The sequence below is a fragment of the Bombina bombina genome, chromosome 10 (assembly GCF_027579735.1).
Source record: "Bombina bombina isolate aBomBom1 chromosome 10, aBomBom1.pri, whole genome shotgun sequence".
Taxonomy (NCBI): Eukaryota; Metazoa; Chordata; class Amphibia; order Anura; family Bombinatoridae; genus Bombina; species Bombina bombina.
This window is the reverse complement of record NC_069508.1, coordinates 155,617,082-155,640,677: the sequence shown is the minus strand read 5'-3', so window position 1 is coordinate 155,640,677 and position 23,596 is coordinate 155,617,082. Positions and strand designations below refer to the sequence as shown.

The window sequence follows — 23,596 nt, the reverse complement described above, 5'->3', positions numbered from 1 at the left end:
TGTGAGAAAATGTATTTCCAACCAATCATCATGAGAGAAAATGTATTTCCAACCAATCATCATGTGAGAAAATGTATTTCCAACCAATCATCATGAGAGAAAATGTATTTCCATCTGATCATCATGTTAGAAAATCTATTTCCAACCAATCATCATGAGAGAAAATGTATTTCCATCTGATCATCATGTGAGAAAATGTATCTCCAACCAATCATTATGTGAGAAAATGTATTTCCAACCAATCATTATGTGAGAAAATGTATTTCCATCTGATCATCATTTGAGAAAATGTATTTCCAACCAATCATTATGTGAGAAAATGTATTTCCAACCAATCATCATGAGAGAAAATGTATTTCCAACCAATCATCATGTGAGAAAATGTATTTCCAACCAATCATCATGAGAGAAAATGTATTTCCATCTGATCATCATGTGAGAAAATGTATTTCCAACCAATCATCATGAGAAAAAATGTATTTCCATCTGATCATCATGTGAGAAAATTTATTTCCAACCAATCTTCATGAGAGAAAATATATTTCCAACCAATCATCATGAGAGAAAATGTATTTCCATCTGATCATCATGTGAGAAAATGTATTTCCAACCAATCATCATGTGAGAAAATATATTTCCAACCAATCTTCATGAGAGAAAATATATTTCCAACCAATCATCATGAGAGAAAATGTATTTCCATCTGATCATCATGTGAGAAAATGTATTTCCAACCAATCATCATGAGAGAAAATGTATTTCCAACTGATCATCAGATGAGAATATGTTTTTCCCATAAATCATCATGAGAGAAAATGTATCTACAATCAATCATATTCAGCTAGATTACGAGTTTTGCGTTATGACTCAAAAAGCATTGTTATGGCCCATAACAATGCTTTTTCCCTAACGCCGCTATTACAAGTCTTGTCAGAATAGGTGTACCGCACACCTTTTTGGCCATCACGCAACATCAGTACCACACTTTTAAAAAAGTCCTTTTTCAATGGGACTTCCATAGCGCCGGTATTACAAGCTTGCCTGGGAGGCCAAAAAGTGAGCGGTACAGCCTAAAATGACAAGATCTATACCGCCATTTAAAGTCAGTAGTTATGAGTTTTATGCTACAAAGCTATAGCTTAAAACTCATAAATAAACTGTCACAAAGTACACTAACACCCATAAACTACCTATTAACCCCTAAACCGAGGCCCTCCCGCATCACAAACACCAAAATAAAATTATTAACCCCTAATCTGCCGCTCTGGACATCGCTGCCCTTAAAAAATGTATTAACCCCTATTCCGCCACTCCCCAACATCGTTGCCACTATAATAAACCTATTAACTCCTAAACTAATAGTTATAATATTGTAGCTATCTTAGGTTTTATTTTTATTTCACAGGTAAGTTTGTATTTATTTTAACTAGGTAGACTAGTTAGTAAATAGTTATTAACTATTTAATAACTACCTAGATAAAATAAATACAAAGTTACCTGTAAAATAAAACCTAACCTGCCTTACACTAAAACCTAACATTACAATAAAATAAATTAAATTAATCAAATACAATTATCTAAATTACAAAAAAAATAAACACTAAATTACACAAAATAAAAAACGAAATTATCAAAAATAAAAACAAATTACTCCTAATCTAATAGCCCTATCAAAATAAAATAGCCCCCAAAATCCCTAGCCTACACTAAACTACAATTTAGACAATTGTATTTGATTAATTTAATGTATTTTATTGTAATGTTAGTTTTTAGTGTAAGGCAGGTTAGGTTTTATTTTACAGGTAACTTTGTATTTATTTTAACTAGGTAGCTAGTAAATAGTTAATAACTATTTACTAACTAGTCTACCCAGTTAAAATAAATACAAACTTACCGGTGAAATAAAAATAAAACCTAAGATAGCTACAATGTAACTATTAGTTATATTGTAGCTAGCTTAGGTTTTATTTTACAGGTAAGTATTTAGTTTTAAATAGGAATTATTTAGGTAAGGGGCTTCCGGTAGGAGGAGCAACGAAGTGCAACTGCTCTGCGCGCTCTCCTGACTGCGGACTTGTCACCACGCCGACACACTACTTTCCATAGGCCGTGGATTACATACCCCAGCCCGGATATGAGTTTGACATCTTGATGGTGCCGTCACAGGCGTGAGGAAGCCTAACACTAGCTAGCGGCCGTACTGGTGCGGCTATTTGTCAAGACCTGACAACAAGTGAAGGAGTTACCCTGAAATCGTGCTGGAGTGTCTACAGATCGAACGGGGGAGGCTGAGCGTGGCTGGGGAAGGCCCGATCAAAGTGTTGTTATCCTGGTTCAATTTACGTCACTTGTTGGCAGATAAAAGTAACAGGAGGACAGAGTTCTCTCACAAGTTGTCCGGCTTGGCACTTCAGAAGGTTTGGCTAAACCCCTGGGCAATTTACAAGTAAGCCCTGATCCACATCAGGGTGAAGGTAAGCAGAGTGTACAGGGTGTACAAGCTCACACTAAAACAGGCGATCTTTATAACAGAGTGATATATTTCGTTTGTGGCAAATGTGATGCAGGCCACGCTGATATAAAATAAATGTAGCTGGTAAACTTGATGATTATAAGAGTCTATCTATCATAATTCCACTTAAAGCCACAGAATTCACATAACAAGGCTACGTCAAGAATCTATTATCAGATTTGGCCTTTGTGTAAAGTTGATTAATCTACAAGTCGGATATTTCATAACAAATAAGCAAATAGTGCCTAAGAATCTGATGTATATAAGCTAGTGCAATAGCATTTAAAGGCACAGAGGCGGCATATCAAAGCCAATGTAAGACACAAGCTTTGGCTTTATATACATAGCTAACTGTTTCTCTATTCTAACTGCTGAATATTATACTATTTGATAAAGTTGGACTTATCCCTGATGAAAATTTGCAGTAAATTTGCTCTGTATAAGGCTCTGAGCTACGGTAATATCTGGTGAAGCTAAAGAGGCGGGCTAGCAAGGTTTAGCCAAGAATTTGCTGGTATTTTATGTCAAAACATCCTATATTCCCGCTGACAAATATCATAGCAGGCTGCAAGCTGGATAAGAGTCTAATGCATATTATGCAGTTAGAAGACGTATTTTCTATTAAGAAGTCAATCCTGGGATTATTGATACGTCATCTCTTACCCTGACTGAATAAAGTAGTCCTGTGGTTGAGAAACGTACACTCCATTTGGATAGCTGGTCCTTATTGCCCAGATTCCTAGAGTATAATCAGAAGCAGGACTTTCTGAGGACTTATTAACTCTATATTTTATACTAATTGAATGATCCTGGAGCTTTTTTTGTGTGTTCTCTAGTTTTGTTTGTCTTTTTCTCCCATTTTTTTTATTACCTTACAGTAGAATGTTACATGATTTGTGGTCTTGTTAAAGGGACAGTATACTGTAAAATAGTTTTTCCCTTAATGTGTTTACAATTGCTTTTTTTTACCAACTACAGAGTAAAAAATGTTTGAAAATTAGCTTTTTAAGGCTTATTTGTGTATATGAATTAGCTGATTTTGTGTTTTGAAGCCACAACCTAATAAAATGGGTTGAGCCTGTAGGTATAATCAGATCTCATTACTTTATCCCATTGTGTTCATATACCTGCTTCTTTATCTTACATCTGTCCATAAAACAATCACCAGTACTTGGAGAGAACAATGGAAAATCAACATTTTATTTACCTTATCTCTGCTATAGCCCACTGGGAGTGTACTTTCTTCTGCTGGCTGTGTTTACAAAGCTTATCTATAGCTTGGACCTGCGGCCACAAACTTTCAGAATAGGTGGAGATACCACATGCTAAATCAACTATTTCAAATGCCAATATAATGGTAAAGGAGCTACTTGTAAACAATTTAATACACTCCAGCAGGTAAAGTGGATCATTGGGAACAAATTAAAGGGGAGAATTTTTTTGAGTAAACTGTCCCTTTAAGTACCCAGTGGCGCTATAGCCTCATTGAGTTAGCTTATTTAGGCTGTTAGGTATTTCTCCTTATCTGTTAATCGCAGTTCTAAAACTTAAAAAGGTATTATCTGTCTAGATTCCGGATTTAAATTGGTGTTTTCCTCATGAAAGGGAGGAAAATAAATTTATAGGGGGCATAATTGGACTAACTGGGAGGTTTATCCTGATCAGTTAGGGAAAGGTCTAATTTCTTCTTTTATTATTCTACTGTAGGATCTGAGTATCTGTGTCAGTACTTTGCCTATGAACCTAATGTCAGTTACCATATTGGAATATAAGTGTAAATATCTCCTTGACTTACTTATATAAGCAGAGAGGTATAACTTGGATGTTATGTTATCTTTAGCGAAATAAGGTCGGTAATAAGAAAAGTGAAAAGGGAGGGTATAGGTAGGAAGTATCAAAGAAGGTAGGAAATAGGAAGAGGGGAAGAAAAGAAGCAAAATATAATATTTTGGATATATACAGTTTGGCAACGGTTGCACTTTTCTAGGCACAAAGGTTTCTGTCTGTGTTCCCTGACCATCCTATCTGAAAGTTAGGTTTGATTTGGCTGAGCTTTGCTTATACACTTGGGAGTCATCCCCTAGAACGTTTTCACTTCATTCACTCTTTTTTCTTTTTTCACACATAATACACTTCCCACTTCTTTCCACATTTTCACTCACTTCCCCCCCTTTTTTTATTTTTTTATTTTTTTTATTTTCTCTATTCTGCACATTATTCACTACTTAACAGACGTAACGTTTTGCACTATGTATGGATAAATATCTCGCAATATACATGCAATGCCAGCAAAAAGTAAAGATAGGAAACCTAGGAATAGTATTGAGGCTAATTCTGACCTCAGACTTGAAATGAACAGTGTCAACATCAGTAAAGCTGATATTGAAGAAATTTCGAAACAAGTAGCTTCACTGCTCTTACCCCAATTTGATCAAATAAAAATTGAGCTCTCCTCACTTTCTGTAGAAATGAAAAACTTCACCTCTAGACTCACAGAGATGGAGACAAGAATCTCAGATATTGAGGATGCCTCGATTAAACAAGATTTAATTACTCAGCAACATGCAAATAAAATACTTGAACTTTCTGACAAATTAGAAGACCTAGAGGACAGGTCGTGTAGGAATAATGTAAAGGTTATAGGTCTACCAGAAAGTGCTAGTTATCAGGATTTAATACATTTTGCTGCAATAACACTTCCGCAATCCCTTGGGATTGATACTCAGTCTCAAAACATCTTGGTAGAAAGAGCACATCGGATAGGTTCCATTAGAAACACACCAGAAAACAGTATGCAGAAACGCTCTATTATGATCAAATACCTGAATTTAGTGAGCATATTAAGAGCGTATAGAAAATTAAAATAATTTAGAAATTGATAACAAGAAAATTTTGTTGTTTCAAGATTTCTCTTCGCAGACAGCCGCAAAGCGGAAAAGCATGGCTCCATTTTGCACCAGGTTGATTAACATGGGCCTACCTGCCCGTCTAATATACCCGGCAAAAATTAAGCTCTTTAATGAAAACGAAACCATCACACTAGAAACATCTCAAGAAGCTAAGGTTTTTATAGATAATTATAGCAGATTAGGGTTAATAACTGTAATGTAGGTGGCGGCGATGTTAAGGGCAGCAGATTAGGGGTTAATAACTGTATGTAGGTGGCGGCGATATCGGGAGCGGCAGATTAGGGGTTAATAGTTTTATTTAGGTTGCGGCGATGTTAATGGCGGCAGATTAGGTGTTAATAACTGTAATGTAGGTGGCGGTGATGTCCGGGGCAGCAGATTAGGAGTGTTTAGACGTGGTTTTTATGTTAGAGTGTTAGATTTAAACATAACTTTTTCTTTCCCCATAGACATCAATGGGAATGCGTTACGGATCTTTTGTTTCCGCGATTGCAGGTGTTAGGCTTTTTTTTAGCCGACTCTCCTAATTGATGTCTATGGGGAAATTGTGCACAAGCACGTCAAAACACCGCATGTATTTGGTGAAGTATGGAGCTCAACGCCAGCATATCGCCCACGCAAGCCGGGTTTTTCAAAACCTGTAATAGCAGCGCTATAGGGAGGTGAAATACCGCCGCTTTTGTGGCGGTTGTTAATTTCCCTATAGCGCTCAAAACTCATAATAATTGATATTTCTAACCAATTATTATGTGAGAAATTGTATTTCCAACCAATCATTATGTAAGAAAATGTATTTCCAACCGATCATCTAGATCAGTGATTTTCAACCTTTTTTTTGCTGTGGCACACTTTTTTACATTAAAAAATCCTGCGGCCCACCACCATCCGAAAATTTCACAAAATACATACATGACATATTGACATTCATTCACAAACAATCATAATGATTGTCTGTGAATGAATGTCAATATGTCATGGTTGTAAATGATGCCTGATGAGCCTGTCACATACCTCCCAATATTTCAAAATTTGAAAGAGGGCCACCCCCGCTGGCTGGAACTGTTCTGGAGGAGGAGCAAAGCTGCGCCAGCATGCATGGGGAAAAAATGGCCCAGAATAAAAAACAAGTAAAATTTTAAAAATATGTCACACTGTTGTCAGTCTGCCGCGGCACACCTGAGGATCTCTCACGGCACAGTAGTGTGCCACGGCACACTGGTTGAAAAACACTGATCTAGATTACATGTGATGCGCTAACAGTTACGTGTGAGCAATATCAGGTTTAGCGTTGCTCTTTGCGTGTGTTGGATGAATCAATCGTATTGCCAGTTGAAAGTAAATGCAAACACGTGAGTGCTATCGCAATTTATGTCAGAATGAATACCGTGGCCTCAGAGTTCTGGTTAACTGTTTTGCAAAACAAAAAAGTGTAACAAAAATACATTACAAAGTACAGTTACACTCATAATAACACCAACTAATAAAATTATTTAAAAAATATATTGCACAAAAAAAGTTATAGTGGCTCAAAGATATGAGGTGTTATAAAAAAAAAAGGCTTCAAAGGGCTTTAACATAGAGATACATACATATACAGGTCTAAATATTTCTATGTATGTATATGATAATATGCAATCGGGCTTGCGTGCGAGTAGGTTTTTGCTACATTGACTTCTATACGGGAAAACCTTAACGCATTCCCCATATTCAAAGTTTGTGTTTTTGCGTGCATCGGGTTAGCACGCAAGCGAAAACATTTTACTTTCAACTTGTAATACGATCGCTATCCGACAAGCGCAAAAAAAATGACTTCTAGCAGATTTAGAGTGCGAGCAGGAGTGTTAAATACCGCTCCACTTTTAATCTGACCCTATGTGAGAAACTGTATTTCCAACTGATCATCATATGAGATATGGGGGCTAATTTAACAAATGTCAGCCGTACATGATTCGCTGTAGCGGATCATGTCCGCTCGACGTCGCTAAATTTGGCATTTAACATTGCACAAACATTTCTAGTGAAATGCTTGTGCAATGCCGTCCCCTGCACAATCGCGGCCAATCCGCCGCTAGCAGGGGGTGTCAATCATCCCGATCGTATCTGATCGGGATGATTGCTGTCCGCCACCTCAGAGGTGGCAGACGAATTAAGGAGCAGCGGTCTAAAGGCTCGCGCGGAAACAGCTGCATTCGCATGGGCTCCATTTACCATTGGTCGGGCAAACATGATTCACTACCACGGACCTCGCTGCTTGTCCAATCGGCCGCTAGCAGGAGCTGCCAATCATCCAGTTCGGATCGGGATAATTTCAATCTGCCACCTTTTAGCTGGCGGACAGGTTAAGGAGCATAGGTCTTAAGCCTCAAAAATAATATAGAACACTCCTGTTCTGTATTGTGCACAGTAAACCGAAGTGCATGATACCGCTTGTTAAAGACAACTAGGTCACTGATCTGTGAATGTACATATCATCTTATGTTCCAAGATGGCGACGCCTAGAATTTAAATGGGGAGCATCTCTAACTGGCACTTGCAAAGGGTTAAAATAAGATAACAGCTTTAAAGATAGCTGCAAGAATATAAATAAAAGTAAGAGGACAGTTAGTAGTAACCATAGTATTGCAGTTGTATCCATTAGTTTAATGTCCCTTTAAATGTCCGTTTTAGTGAAATTTCATTACTTGTCTTATTTGTAGGAGCTAATCCGTAACTGCAGTAGGCAAGGCTTGTCAATGTCATTTTGTTAGCAAGACAGTATCCTATCTTATGACATCTGCTGAAGACAGTTGGGGCAGATATATATATAAAAGGGTTTGGTTTGTGAAATCCAATTGCAAACCCCACAATATGGAGCTAAACATATAATGAAAAATATTGTGAAAGTGTATTACTATATGACTATGAATACGGAAATAGGTTATAATACAGTCTCAAAGTGCTACATGTCCCTTTAATGCATCATTTTAATATCCCTTTAAATTACATGAGTACCCACCATATGGCTCCTTAAATGAGAATATACCTTTTGTTGTGTAACTCATTATTACTGCCCCCCAGCAGAAAAGGGGTAAGTAACTGTGTCCCAGACTTCAGAAACTGGGGGAAGTGATGTCAACTCCCTAGATGGTAACATAATAAGGTTTAGCAGTATAACATTCTCATACATGTGTCTCCATAAGCTGTAGATTGTTCCCAGGAGAATATTTTATATAGTTCAGCATTCTGGAACAGGAATGTAGTTTGTCATAATACACAGCACAGTGACAGCTCAAGACCATTATATGAGTAGAGAGACGTCCAGCTTGCTCGGTAATTTGCTGATGTTGTAACTAGACCAAAGTCTTGTTGACAAATGTCTGGCACTAGTCCTGAGCATACAGAACTGGCACAGCTCATTTCTGAACGTTTGCTGAACAGATTTTGCATTTGGTGAACGTTATGTGTGTTGCCATCAGTTGTGTAAAATAATTGTTTCAGGTGAGAGCAGAAGCCAAGCTCTGAGTGACTTGTTGCATGCATCACATACACAGTGGCAGCAAGGTGAGCCACGTTGTTATTGTACCAACCCAACCCACTGATCCACACCACTGACACCCTCCAACCTATATAGATATTTTTCCTGTGGGGTCGAAAACACCTTTTTGAGGCCAGTTTTGGCTTTTCAGATATGACACCTCCAGGCACTTGATAAATCCTCGAAAGGGAATTTTGGACATCAATTATTTACGGCTATTTACAAACAGTGTTTTATTTTGTACATGTGTAAAACTCTCTGAAATGGCTACAGGAGATATTGCAGACAGAGGTCTATTAACTTACATGGCATTGATTCATTAAAGCTTTATTCATCCCTATAGTATAGGCTGCATACAGTGGACAGGGCACAAATTTACAGGCATAGCTTGAAAATATATTGCGGGTACGGTTCCAGACCACAATAAAGCGAATATTGTAATAAAGCGAGTAACACAACCCTTTATAACCAATGGTTTTACTTAAGAAGCTCTCAGTACTAACTCCACCACATGGTACAAAGACTGAGCCTAAAATGGGGGACAGCGCACACTTTGGGGGAGGCACACTATGCATTTTACTGGCCACCTCATAGAATTACAAAATATTTGCTATATGAATTTTGTCCATGTGTTGTTTAGGGTCTCTTAAATGTATATGTTTATACTTGTCAGGGAAAAGGGACACAATATTACTACTTTAAAGAAAATGTCTACGTGTATAACTATTTGACATTTTCCAATTTACTATGTGCTATCTAATGGTCATGTGACCCCCTTATTATGAAGTGGTGATATGTGGATTTAATTTCTTCAGAAGATGCAATTTCCATAACCTACACTGATATTTAAAGAGCTAAGACATTTTCTCATGAGCCACATAGGTTACAAGGGGCAGTTTTAAGGTTTTCAGTGTCTTTTCCCCAGGTCATAACCCCATTGCCCTCCATGGACACTCATGGTTGCAGAGAGAAGGACATTGGTATAATTTAGTTAAACTATATATCAGTTAATATTTAAACATTTTTTCTGATGACATTGTGCTTGTCTTTAGATTTAGATAACAACTGATAAGCTCATCATTTTGGAAAGGCAAATAAACAGCCACTGCAGAGCAGCTTATAAATACAGTGTTACATTGTGATTTCGGCAAGTCATCCACAAACCATTCAACAAGAGGTAACAGAGGACATCAAACATAAAATAACAGAGGACATCAAACATAAAATAACAGAGGACATCAAACATAAAATAACAGAGGACATCAAGCTTCAAGTAACAGGTGACATCTAGCGTGAAGTAACATAGGAGATCTAGCCCAAAGTAAAAGAGGAACATCTGGCGGGAAGTAACAGAGGACATCTGGCGTAAAGTAACAGAGGACATCTGGCGTAAAGTAACAGAGGACATATAGTGTGAATTAACAGAGCACATATAGCACAAATTAGAAGAGGACATCTGCAGTGAAGTAACAGAGGACATCTAGCACAAGGTAACATGGTAATATATACACAAGTATATTAGAGCACTGAAACAGCCAGCTATGTACTCTCTCTCTCTCTCCATCTCTCTGTGTGTATATATATATACTAGTGAGTGATTTCTGGTTTGCTGTCATATTCCTGTTTAAAAGGATCGCTGTGTTAAAACAGTATTTTGAAGCAAAAAAACTGAGAATTTGCATACCTAATTTGCATATCTTACCCACAATTCTCTTGTGCATTGGAAACATTGCATATTAAGAATTTCTGGGGGCAAGCGGGGATACTTGCTTAGATGTACTAATTTCCTATGCAAATATTTACATTGATTTATATATATATATATATATATATATATATATATACAGTGTATATTTATATATATACACAGTATACATCGTTTTGATATTTAGGAATGTAAAGTAATCAATGTTAATTAAATAACCAGAAATGCATATTATACTTCTTAAGTATCCAGGAACTCAATGTGCCATGGTCACACAACCAGCAATATAACATATACTACTAAAAAGGCCAGCTATACACATCAGATAACCTCTCCTTGTACCACTCATAGATCATCACTCTGTCTCTCCCTGCACCCTTATAGATCAACACCCCTTATAAATCACCCTGTCTCTCCCTGAACCCTTATAGATCAACACTCCTTACAGATCACCCTGTCTCTTCCTACACCCTTATAGATCAACACCCCTTATAGATTACCCTGTCTCTCCCTGAACCCTTATAGATCAACTGCCCTTATAGATCACCCTGTCTCTTCCTGAACCCTTATAGATCAACACTCCTTACAGATCACCCTGTCTCTTCCTGCACCCTTATAGATCAACACCCCTTATAGATTACCCTGTCTCTCCCTGAACCCTTATAGATCAACTGCCCTTATAGATCACCCTGTCTCTTCCTGAACCCTTATAGATCAACACTCCTTACAGATCACACTGTCTCTTTTTGCACACCTAAAGATCAACACCCCTTACAGATCACCCTGTCTCTTCCTGCACACTTATAGATCAACTGCCCTTATAGATCACCCTGTCTCTTCCTGAACCCATATAGATCATCATCCCTTATAGATCACCCTGTCTCTCACTGAACCCTTATAGATTAACACCCCTTATAAATCACCCTGTCTCTTCCTGCACCCTTATAGACCACCACCCCTTACAGATCACCCTGTCTCTTCCTGCACCCCTCATAGATCAACACCCCTTATAGATCACCCTGTCTCTTCCTGCACCCTTATTATTTATAGATCAACACCCCTTACAGATCACACTGTCTCCCCCTGCACCCTGTTAGATTAACACCCCTTTCAGATCATCCTGTCTTTTTCTGCACCCTTATAGATTAACACCCCTTACATTTCACCCTATCTCTCCCTGCACCCTTATAGATCAACACCCCTTATAGATCACCCTGTCTCTTTTTGCACCCTTATAGATTAACACCCCTTACAGATCACACTGTCTCTTTCTGCACCCTTATAGTTCAACACCCCTTTATAGATCACACTGTCTCTCCCTGCACCCTTATAGATCAACGCTCCTTACAGATCACCCTGTCTCTTTCTGCACCCTTATAGATCAACACTGCTTACAAATCACCTTGTCTCTTCCTGCACCCCTCATAGATCAACACCCCTTATAGATCACCCTGTCTCTCTCTACACCCTTATAGATAATAACCCCTTACAGATCACCATGTCTCTCCCTGTACCCTTATAGATCACTCTGTCTCTTTCTGCACCCTTATATACTTATTTTAAGTAAGTATAATTACTAATAGATACTGCACACGCCCTCTGTAGACATTACTGCTATGTGGCGCAGTCTGTATGAGACACCTACTGACTTTAAGTGAGTATAATTATTAATAGATGCTGTGCACACTATCTGTAGAAATTACTGCTGTGTGGCGCAGTCTGTACGAGACACCTACTGACTTTAAGTGAGCATAATTACTAATAGATACTGAGCACGCTCTCTGTAGACATTACTGCTATGTGACGCAGTCTGTATGAGACACCTACTGACTTTAAGCAGGTATAATTACTAATATATACTGTGCACGCTCTCCGTAGACATTACTGCTATGTTGCACAGTCTGTATGAGACACCTACTGACTTTAAGCAGGTATAATTACTAATAGATACTGTGAACGCTCTCTGTAGACAATACTGCTATGTGGCGCAGTCTGTATGAGACACCTACTGACTTTAAGTGAGTATAATTACTAATAGATACTGTGCACACGCTCTCTGTAGACATTACTGCTGTGTGGCGCAGTCTGTATGAGACACCTACTGACTTTAAGCAGGTATAATTACTAATAGATACTGTGCACGCTCTCTGTAGACAATACTGCTATGTGGCGCAGTCTGTATGAGACACCTACTGACTTTGAGTATAATTACTAATAGATACTGTGCACACGCTCTGTGTAGACATTACTGCTGTGTGGCGTAGTCTGCATGAGACACCTACTGACTTTAAGTGAGTACAATTACCAATAGATACTGTGCACACTCTTTGTAGACATTACTGCTGTGTGGTTCAGTCTGTATAAGACAGACCTACTGAATTTAAGTGACTATAATAACTAATAGATACTGTGCACGCTCTGTAGACATTGCTGTGTGACGCAGTCTGTATGAGACACCTACTGATTTAAGCAGGTATAATTACTAATAGATACTGTGCACACTCTCTGTAGACATTACTGCTATGTAGTGCAGTCTGTATGAGACACCTACTGACTTTAAGTGAGTATAATAACTAATAGATACTGTGCACGCTCTCTGAAGATATTACTGCTGTGTGGCGCACTTTGTATGAGACACCTACTGACTTTAAGTGAGTATAATTACTAATAGATATTGTGCACGCTCTCTGTAGACGTTACTGCTGTGAGGTGCAGTCTGTATGAGACACCTACTGACTTTATGTGAGTATAATAACTAATAGATACTGTGCCCACTCTCTGTAGACATTACTGCTGTGTGACGCAGTCTGTATGAGTCACCTACTGACTTTAAGCAGGTATAATTACTAATAGATACTGTCCACTCTCTCTGTAGACATTACTGCTATGTGGCGCAGTCTGTATGAGACACCTACTGACTTTAAGTGAGTATAATTATTAATAGATACTGTGCACGCTCTCTGTAGAAATTACTGCTATGTGGTGCAGTCTGTATGAGACACCTACTGACTTTAAGCAGGTATAATTACTAATAGATACTGTGCACACACTCTCAGGCCCATTTATCAAGCTCCGTATGGAGCTTGAAGGGCCGTGTTTCTGGCGAGTCTTCAGACTCGCCAGAAACACAACTTGTGAAGCAGCGGTCAAAAGACCGCTGCTCCATAACCCTGTCCGCCTGCTCTGAACAGGCGGACAGGAATCGCCAGACATCAACCCGATCGAATACGATCGGGTTGATTGACAGCTCCCTGCTGGCGGCCGATTGGCCGCGAGTCAGCAGGGGGCGGCGTTGCACCAGCAGCTCTTGTGAGCTGCTGGTGCAATGTTAAATGCGGAGAGCGTATTGCTCTCCGCATTTAGCGAGGTCTTGCGGACCTGATCCGCAGTGTCGGATCAGGTCCGCAAGACCTTTGATAAATGGGCCTGTCTGTGTAGACATTACTGCTATGTGGCGCAGTCTGTTTAAGACAGACCTACTGACTTTAAATGACTATAATTACTAATAGATACTGTGCACGCTCTCTGTAGACATTACTGCTGTGTGGTGCAGTCTGTATAAGACAGACCTACTGACTTTAAGTGAGTATAATTACTAATAGATACTGTGCACGCTCTCTGTAGACATTACCGCTGTGTGGCACAGTCTGTATGAGACACCTACTGACTTTAAGCAGGTATAATTACTAATAGATACTGCCCACGCTCTCTGTAGACATTACTGCTATGTGGCGCAGTCTGTATGAGATACCTACTGACTTTAAGTGAGTATAATAACTAATAGATATTCTGCACGCTTTCTGAAGACATTACTGCTGTGTGGCGCACTCTGTATGAGACACCTACTGACTTTAAGCAGGTATAATTACTAATAGATACTGTGCACGCTCTCTGTAGAAATTACTGCTATGTAGTGCAGTCTGTATGAGACACCTACTGACTTTAAGTGAGTATAATAACTAATAGATACTCTGCACGCTTTCTGAAGACATTACTGCTGTGTGGCGCACTCTGTATGAAACACCTACTGACTTTAAGTGAGTATAATTACTAATAGATACTCTGCACGCTCTCTGTAGACATTACAGCGTGCGTCTGTATGTGGCGCAGTCTGTATGAGACTAACAAAGGATTGAACTTTCCTCTCACACTGAAGCATTTAACCAAACACAACCCAAACACTTATGATTAACAGAAATAGATCATGTCGAATTAAACTAATTAGATTCTACAAGGAAGTAAGTAAAAATATAGATAAAGGGGAATGAGTTGATGTGATATACTGCAAAGGCATTTGATACAGTGCCACATGAGAGATTAATGCACAAAATTAAGGGACTGGGAATAGCTGAAAATGTTAGCTCATGGATAAATAACTGGATAAAATATAGGGAGCAACGAGTAGTAGTAAATGGATCATACTCAGATTGGACAAAGGTAATCAGTGGAGTCCCCCAGGGATCAGTACTGGGCCCTGTTCTTTTTAATACTTTTATAAATGACTTGGAGCAAGGATTAAATAGCGACATCTCTATTTTTGCAGATGATACTAAGTTAAGTAAGGTCATTAGGTCAGAGCAGGGTGAACTTTCATTACAAAGGGATCTGCAAAAAATAGTAGTATGGGCAAGTAAATGGAAAATGAGATTTAATACGGAAAATGCAAGGTTCTACATTTTGGAAGTAAAAATAAGCAGGCAACGTATTTTTTAAATGGGACAAGACTTAGCCAAACAGAGGAGGAAAGGAATTTGGGAGTAGTAATAGATAACAAGCTAAAGATTGGTGCACAATGCAGGGCAGCGGCTTCAAAGGCTAATAAGATACTAGCATGTATTAAAAGAGGCATTGATTCAAGGGAGGACAGTATAATTCTGTCACTATATAAAGCCCTGGTAAGACCTCACCTTGAGTATGGAGTGCAGTTCTGGGGACCGATCACAAAAAAAGATATTGCAGAACTAGAAAAAGTTCAGAGAAGAGCCACAAAACTAATAAGGGGATTGGAGAATTTAACCTATGAGGAGAGGCTAGCCAAAGTGGGTCTGTTTTCTTTGAAAAAAAGGTGCTTGAGAGGTGACATGATTACTTTATATAAATATAGTCAAGGCCCATATACAGAGATGGCAGAAGCTCTGTTTATTCCAAGAAAATTGTTTCTTCATACGTTTTAATTGATCTAATATCCTCTTGCATTAACTGTGAAAAATGTACTATCCCTTTTTTCTAAATACCATATTATATAAACCTGGTGTAAAATCAGTACCAGTCACAATTTAAGGTTGGAGGAAAGGAGATTTAATCTCCTGCAACGGAAACATTTTTTCACTGTAAGAGCAATAAAATTGTGGAACTCATTACCAAAGGAGGTAGTGAATGCCAATACCCTAGATACATTTAAAAATAGTCTGGATACAATTCTGTATATAAACAAAATTCATGGATATGATTGCTAGTATTAAATGGGTCACCTTTTAATGGGGTTATTTAAGCTTAACTGGAGCTTTTTTGTAAGTATTTTAGATTTGTATAGGTTAAACTCGATGGACATCAGTCTTTTTTCAACCTTATCTACTATGTTACATATCTGACCAATCTTAATGTGATACAGTGTCTGGAATCTCTTAAGCAATTTTTATTATGTACATTGACATGATGTTAAATAACTGTAATTACCATTTTTTTCTCATTATGACGTATGATGTCACTGGGTATTTATAACTTCTGCTCTCAATAAGATTTATAAGGAGAGGGCTATTTACTGCTGTCCTGTCCCTCAGGTACCCAGCGAGGATGGCGCTGCTACTGACGTTCCTTGTTGCAGGTCTGCTCTCGGCTGTTTCATGCCAACAGAAGTGTTTACGAGGGAACCACCACAAGCCTTTGCCAAGCGCTGAGCCCGACCTCATGGAGTGCACTCTCTACTCTGAATGTACGTCAAGTTCTCACAACAATGAATGAACCTAGTGCCAGCCAAGTTCCACTTCTAGATCCTCTGGCACTGGCAAGGGAAAGAACACTTTATAGACTACACAGGAAAGAACAGTTTATAGAAAATTAATTTTATTATTACAAAGAGTCAGTGGTGTTCAAGGCTAAACTGGGACCAAAAATAGGTCCAGGCATTTTAAAGCAGAGCAGCCCCCCCCCCCTTTTTATGTTATTTAACCATACCTCAAAACTGACAAGTATACAGTACTAGTTTCATTTATTTAAAAAAATAAAGTTTGTAACATCATTCTGTTACTGTATTTTGTAAATTTGTCATTAAGAACAAATTTGAAAAGGTTATTTTCAAAAAAGCTATTCAAATTCAAATTTAAATAAAGAATAACAACTTAGTGCTCATTAGACTGTTTAGCCATAATCCCTTAAAATAGTAGTCACCTTAGCACTTTAAGGTTCAGGTCAATTGTAAACTATCGAACATTTAAAATTAGCCCTAGCAGCATTAGTTCCTAATATAAGATGTATAATGATTGATGCTTATGAGCCTGGACAGTATTTTTTTCCAGATAAGGAGGCAACAGTAGTCATCACATGTAAGCAGCACTATCAAAGAGAAAAAATACATACAGACAGTGCACCCCAGACACCCACAATCACACAAAAACAGGCATCCACTGACATAAACAGGTACCATCCAGAGGAGCTGTTCCTCTGTGACTGTCATCCTTCCCTCTTGGTTAGTCCACACCAGAGAATATGAACTTGAACAGATTTCCTATACAAATATGGTGGCAGGTTTTTGAGTATTACACTGTGATGCCATCTGAAAACCATAAAGATACATTTAGACACTTTATGTATACTGTGAGCCAGTGTTCCAAGAAAAGAGTGAACCCATTAAAGTTTGACTTAATTGCGCATGCGTGCCAGCGTCATGGCATTCCTGGCCACACACGTCACTGCTTCAATCTCTTCTAGACCAGTATTAAAACAGGCAGTATATAACTGCATGTTACAAATTCACAGAGGCAGTGACTGTTCTATGGGGGTGGCCCTATGTATTATAATCACCTTATATATTCTATATACTATATAGATATTATTAATATATATATATATATATATACACTCACCAGCCACTTTATTAGGTACACCTTGCTAGTACCAGGTTGGACCACCTTTTGCCTTCAGAACTGCCTTAATTCTTCGTGGCATAGATTCAACACGGTGTTGGAAACATTCCTCAGACATTTTGGTCCATATTGACATGATAGCATGATGCAGTTGCTGCAGATTTGTCGGCTGCACATCCATAATGCGAATCTCCCGTTCCACCACATCCCAAAGGTGCTCTATTGGATTGAGATCTGGTGACTGTGGAGGCCATTGGAGTACAGTGAACTCATTGTCATGTTCAAGAAACCAGTTTGATATGATTTGAGCTTTGTGACATGGTTCATTATCCTGCTGGAAGTAGCCATCAGAAGATGGGTACATGTAGTCATAAAGGGATAGACATGGTCAGCAACAATACTCATGTAGGTAGTGGTGTTTAAACAATGCTCAATTGGTACTAAGGGGCCCAAAGTGTGCCAAGAAAATATCCCCCACACCAGCCGGTGAGGTAGTTCAGTTGGTAAAATGCCCTGACTACAAAATCCTGTTCAAAGATCCAAAGGTCACAGGTTCAAATCCCAGCAGGGCCGACTCAGCAGGTCGATAAAATGAGTACCATTAAATTGGGTAATAATAGCAACTATTACTATTCAGTTGCCGATTTGGTTAATTCCGAGAACAATCGCTTTGAGTCCCACTGGGAGAAAGACGCTATATAAATACTAGTTGCTAATATTATTACACCACCACCAGCCTGAACCGTTGATACAAGGCAGGATGGATCCATACTTTTATGTTGTTTACACCAAATTCTGACCCTTCCATCCGAATGTCGCAGCTGAAATTGAGACTCATCAGACCAGGTAACGTTTTTTTAATCTTCTATTATCCAATTTTGGTGAGCCTGTGCGAATTGTAGCCTCAGTTTCCTGTTTTTAGCTGACAAGAGTGGCACCCGGTGTGGTCTTCTGCTGCTGTAGCCCATCTGCTTTAAGGTTTGACATTTTGTGCATTCAGAGATGGTACCCTGCATACCTTGGTTGTAACGAGTGGTTATTTGAGATACTGTTGCCTTTCTAACATCTAGAACCAGTTTGCCCATTCTCCTCTGACCTCTGACATCAACAAGGCAATTTTGTCCACACAACTGCCACTCACTGGATATTTTCTCTTTTTCGGACCATTCTCTGTAAACCTTAGAGATGGTTGTGCTCGAAAATCCCAGTAGATCAGCAGTTTTTTTAAATACTCAGACCAGCCGGTCTGGCACCAACAACCATGCCATGTTCAAAGTCACTTAAATCCCCTTTCTTCCCCATTCTGATGCTCAGTTTGAGCTGCAGCAAGTCGTCTTCACCACGTCTAGATTCCTAAATGCATTGAGTTGCTGCCATGTGATTGGCTGATTAGCAATTTGTGTTTCCAAGCAATTGAACAGGTTTACCTAAAAAAGTGGCCGGTAAGTGTGTATATATATATATATATATATATATATATATATATATATATATATATATATATATATATATATATATATATATATATATATATAATTATCAGGTATTTGTAGAGCGCCAACAGATTCTGCAGCGCTGTAAACATAGTCGGTTTACAGGATAGCTTTTGTAGGGGTCAAGTGGGTAGAGGGCCCTGCCGAGAGTTTCACTGTTGTAGTCGGCTTTTATGAAGCGATCTGTAAACAGCTGGGCCCATAGGCTTACAATCTAAGGGGTTCAAGGGGAAAGCAATGGCGTTAGGAAAGGTTAGTGTTGGTTGTATGCATCCCTGAATAGTAGAGTTTTTAGGGAGTGCTTGAAGCTGTTAAAACTAGGGGAGAGTCTTATGGAGCGAGGCAGGGAATTCCACAAGATGGGGGCCAGTCTGGAGAAGTCCTGTAAACGTGACTGTGAGGAAGTAACCAGAGAGGAGGAGAGGAGGAGATCCTGAGCTGATCGAAGGGGACGGGAGGGAGAGTATCTAGAGACAAGTTCGGAGATGTAGGGGGGAGCAGTGCAGTTGACAGCTTTATATGTCAGGGTTATTATTTTATGTTTAATCCTAGAGGCAAGAGGAAGCCAGTGAAGGGATTGGCAGAGAGGTGCAGCAGATGAAGAGCGACGAGTAAGGAAGATGAGCCTGGCAGAGGCATTCATAATGGATTGTAAAGGAGCTATGCGGCAGCTAGGTAGACCAGAGAGGACGGAACTGCAGTAGTCAAGGCGGGAAAGGATGAGAGAGTGGATTAAAATCTTGGTTGTATCTTGTGTAAGGAAATGTCTAATTTTAGCAATGTTATTAAGGTGGAAGCGGCAGGCTTTAGCCAAGGACTGGATGTGAGGAGTGAAGGAGAGATCTGAGTCAAGTGTGACCCCAAGACATCGGGCGAGCGGGTAGGGGTAATGATGGAATTATCAACAGTTATAGAAATTTTGGGGTGTGGAGACATTGGAAGAAGGGGGAAAAATAAGGAGTTCAGTTTTGGAGAGATTTAGCTTAAGGTAGTGAGAGGACATCCAAGATGAGATGTGAGAAAGACAGTTAGTGACACGGGTTAGTAAGGAAGGAGGTAGGTCTGGTGCAGAGAGGTAGATTTGGGTGTCATCGGCATACAAATGGTATTGAAACCCATGGGACTTTATTAAGGAACCTAGTGACGACGTGTAGATTGAGAAGAGAAGGGGAGCAAGGACAGAACCTTGAGGTACCCCAACAGAAAGTGGTAACGGGGCAGAGGATGCTCCGGAGAAGGCTACACTAAATGTACGGTTAGTCAGATAGGAAGAGAACCACGAGAGAGCTGTGTCACAGATGCCAAAGGATTGGAGGGTTTGGAGCAGAAGAGGGTGGTCAACAGTGTCAAAGGCTGCAGACAGGTCAAGGAGGATAAGCAGAAAGAAGTGGCCTTTGGATTTTGCTGTAAGTAGGTTATTGGTAACCTTGACAATTGCTGTCTCTGTAGAGTGATGGGAACGAAATCCAGATTGCAGTGGGTCAAGAAGAGAGTTTAGTGTAAGGAAATGGGATAGACGTGCGTAAACTAGCTTTTCGAGGAGCTTTGAGGCAAGAGGGAGTAGGGAAATAGGGCGTTAATTGTAAGGGGAGGTTGGATCAAGGGAAGGTTTTTTGAGGATAGGTGTGACCAGTGCATGTTTTAGAGATGAGGGAAATATACCAGTGCTGAGGGAGAGGTTGAAAATGTGTGTGAGTATGGGGGTGAGGGTAGAAGAGAGGGAGGGGAGTAGCTGTGAGGGGATGGGGTCGAGGGGACAGGTAGTGAGGTGGGAGGACAGTATAAGGGCAGAAACTTCATCCTTATTAACAGGGGCAAAAGAGCTGCATTTTTGGATATTTGGGTTTTGGGTGATCGTGAGCTTTTGAGGGGGTGGGAGATTGGAAGTATGTTGAGAGCTGATTTCACTTCTGATGAAGTCAATTTTGTTGTTGAAGTGGCTTGCAAAATCTTGAGCTGAGAGAGAGGTTTAGTTAGGAGGTGGGGGTGGGCGGAGAAGAGTGTTGAACGTGTTGAACAGATGTTTAGGGTTAGAGGAAAGAGTAGAGATGAGATTAGAAAAATATTGTTGCATATAAAGATTAAGGATGAACTTGTAGTGAAGAAAGTCAGCTGAACTCCGAGATATATATATTGCATCGTGGAATAAACAATTACACAAGACAAATGACCGTGAATAGTATATACACAATAGAGGCAGATTCAGGCAGTGGGCATATTATTCAGATACAAATTACTGTACGTATTATTCGTATGATGCAATAACTATATAGTTTGTTCCCTCACAATCTTACTTTCCGTTGTTGCTACAAGCAGTGCTACCCCAGCTGGTTAAGGCTAACAAAGGTGATTATAATACATAGGGCCTCCCCCCTAGAACAGTCACTGCCTGGGTGAATTTTTAACATGCAGTTTTAATACTGGTCTCAAGGAATTGAAAATTGAAGCAGTGATGTGTGCGGTCAGGAATGCCATGACGCTGACACGCATGCACATTAAGGTCAAACTTTGTGGAACAGCTGATGCCACATGACGTGGTTCGCTAATTTCACAGGTTCACAGGTTCACTGTTTTCTCGGAACACCGGCTCCTAGAAATGGGTCAGGAAGTGGGGCCAGCCCTGACTTGCCTCACAGACACCGCAAGGCCGTGAAAGGCAGGGCAGGTCTGGCCCTGCATCATGCATAACAAATAATGCTGGTGACTGGATGAGGCTAAGGCAAACAGCCACAGACCGCAATGGCCCCAGCCTACAACTCATAATAACACTATCTAATAAAATAAGATTGCATTCAAAACTTATAAGGGCTCAAAGATATGAGGTCTCAGGTGTAACATAGAGGATCATACATATACATGTCTAAATATTATATATATATATATATATATATATATACGCATGTTTATATGTGTGTACATATGTATTAATATGTGTATATATGTATTTAAAGACATATATACACATATAAACACATAAATACATATGCATACATATACAGACATAGATAAGTGCATTGGCACACTTTGCAGTTAAGTAGATGAAAACATGAAAAATCATATTTATACAATATTAATATTTAATAAAGTGTTATACTCTGTATTTACTGTAAATATTTCACATTCCAATCTTCTGCACATAGCATACCATCATATATGTGTAGAAATATGTATTTTGTGAATAAATAAAACATATTCTGCTACGTGAAGAACATTGGAATGTGAAATATTAATATTTTATGTCAGGTTAGTGCATATGAGAAAACGCAATTGGGTTTTCACTTTTCACGCTCCATTGAAGTCTAAGGGAATACGTTAACACGGTTGCAATATTCTAAGTTTGGCTTTTTGTGCTTGTTGGGTTAGCGCTCATGTGAAAACCTTTTACTTTCAACTATGTAATATGCACGCTACCCAACGCTTTCAACAAGCTTATTTCTAGGGGAGTTCATTGCTCCACTCGTAATCTAGCCCTTAATAGACATATCACACAAAATTAAAATGTGCATGAGTGCATTTCACTTCTGAAAAGAAGCATTTTGCCATAAAGTTTTATTGAAAAAAATTGTTCTAGTAAAAGTTACTGTATTAGGGGCATATACACATATGCTGCACATGCCCAGTGCGCCTGCTTTCGCACACCACACCTGCTCAGATAGCTGTTGGTGGTTTGCATGATGCAAACTGAATCATGTAATAAGATACACACCACCACTGATTCTGACTGTAGGTGCACCGTGCACTGGGCACATGCAGCATATGTATATATGCCCCTAACAACATAATAACTTATGTAGCAGTTTGTACCTAGCATGACAGTCCTGCACCAAACAACTCCCTTCTTTCTCTTCCTCACAGCTTCCTGTTGCCGTCGTAACCTGACAGAGAAACTCTCTCACTCTCTCACTGAATTGGATAATTTTTACTGGAACAGATGCGGAAACCTCAGCAAATCGTAAGTTGCATTATAGCGTCACAGAATTCCCACAGTCTTGTTCCTCTTGTCCTCTAGTTATAAAGACAAAATGCAGGCGGCACCCTACTCACGTATGAATGACATCTATTTGCTAAAGATATATGGCGATATAAATCTGCACAAAGCAGCGCAGTCATGATCATATTACGCAGTGAGTGACAGCAGATTATTTTACCTGATTAGGCCCCAATTTATCAAAGGTCTTGCGGACCTGATCCGACACTGCGGATCAGGTCCGCAAGACCTCGCTAAATGCAGAGAGCAATACGCTCTCCGCATTTAACATTGCACCAGCAGCTCACAAGAGCTGCTGGTGCAACGCCGCCCTCTGCTGACTCGCGGCCAATCGGCCACCAGCAGGGAGGTGTCAATCAACCCGATCGTATTCGATCAGGTTGATTTCCGGCG

General features: G+C 39.4%; 1 protein-coding gene across 1 annotated transcript in view; it reads left to right on the top strand.

Annotated features, from left to right (window-relative positions):
- The first annotated feature begins 2,085 nt into the window (after window positions 1-2,085).
- The window catches only part of LOC128640940 (riboflavin-binding protein), a 71,470-nt gene continuing 49,959 nt past the window's right edge, over window positions 2,086-23,596 (top strand). Inside the window, exons 1-4 of the mRNA XM_053693405.1 lie at window positions 2,086-2,474; window positions 9,988-10,425; window positions 16,421-16,572; window positions 23,071-23,167. Coding sequence (XP_053549380.1) covers window positions 16,434-16,572; window positions 23,071-23,167 — 236 coding nt within the window. The 5' untranslated portion in view covers window positions 2,086-2,474; window positions 9,988-10,425; window positions 16,421-16,433. The remainder of the gene's footprint in view (window positions 2,475-9,987; window positions 10,426-16,420; window positions 16,573-23,070; window positions 23,168-23,596) is intronic.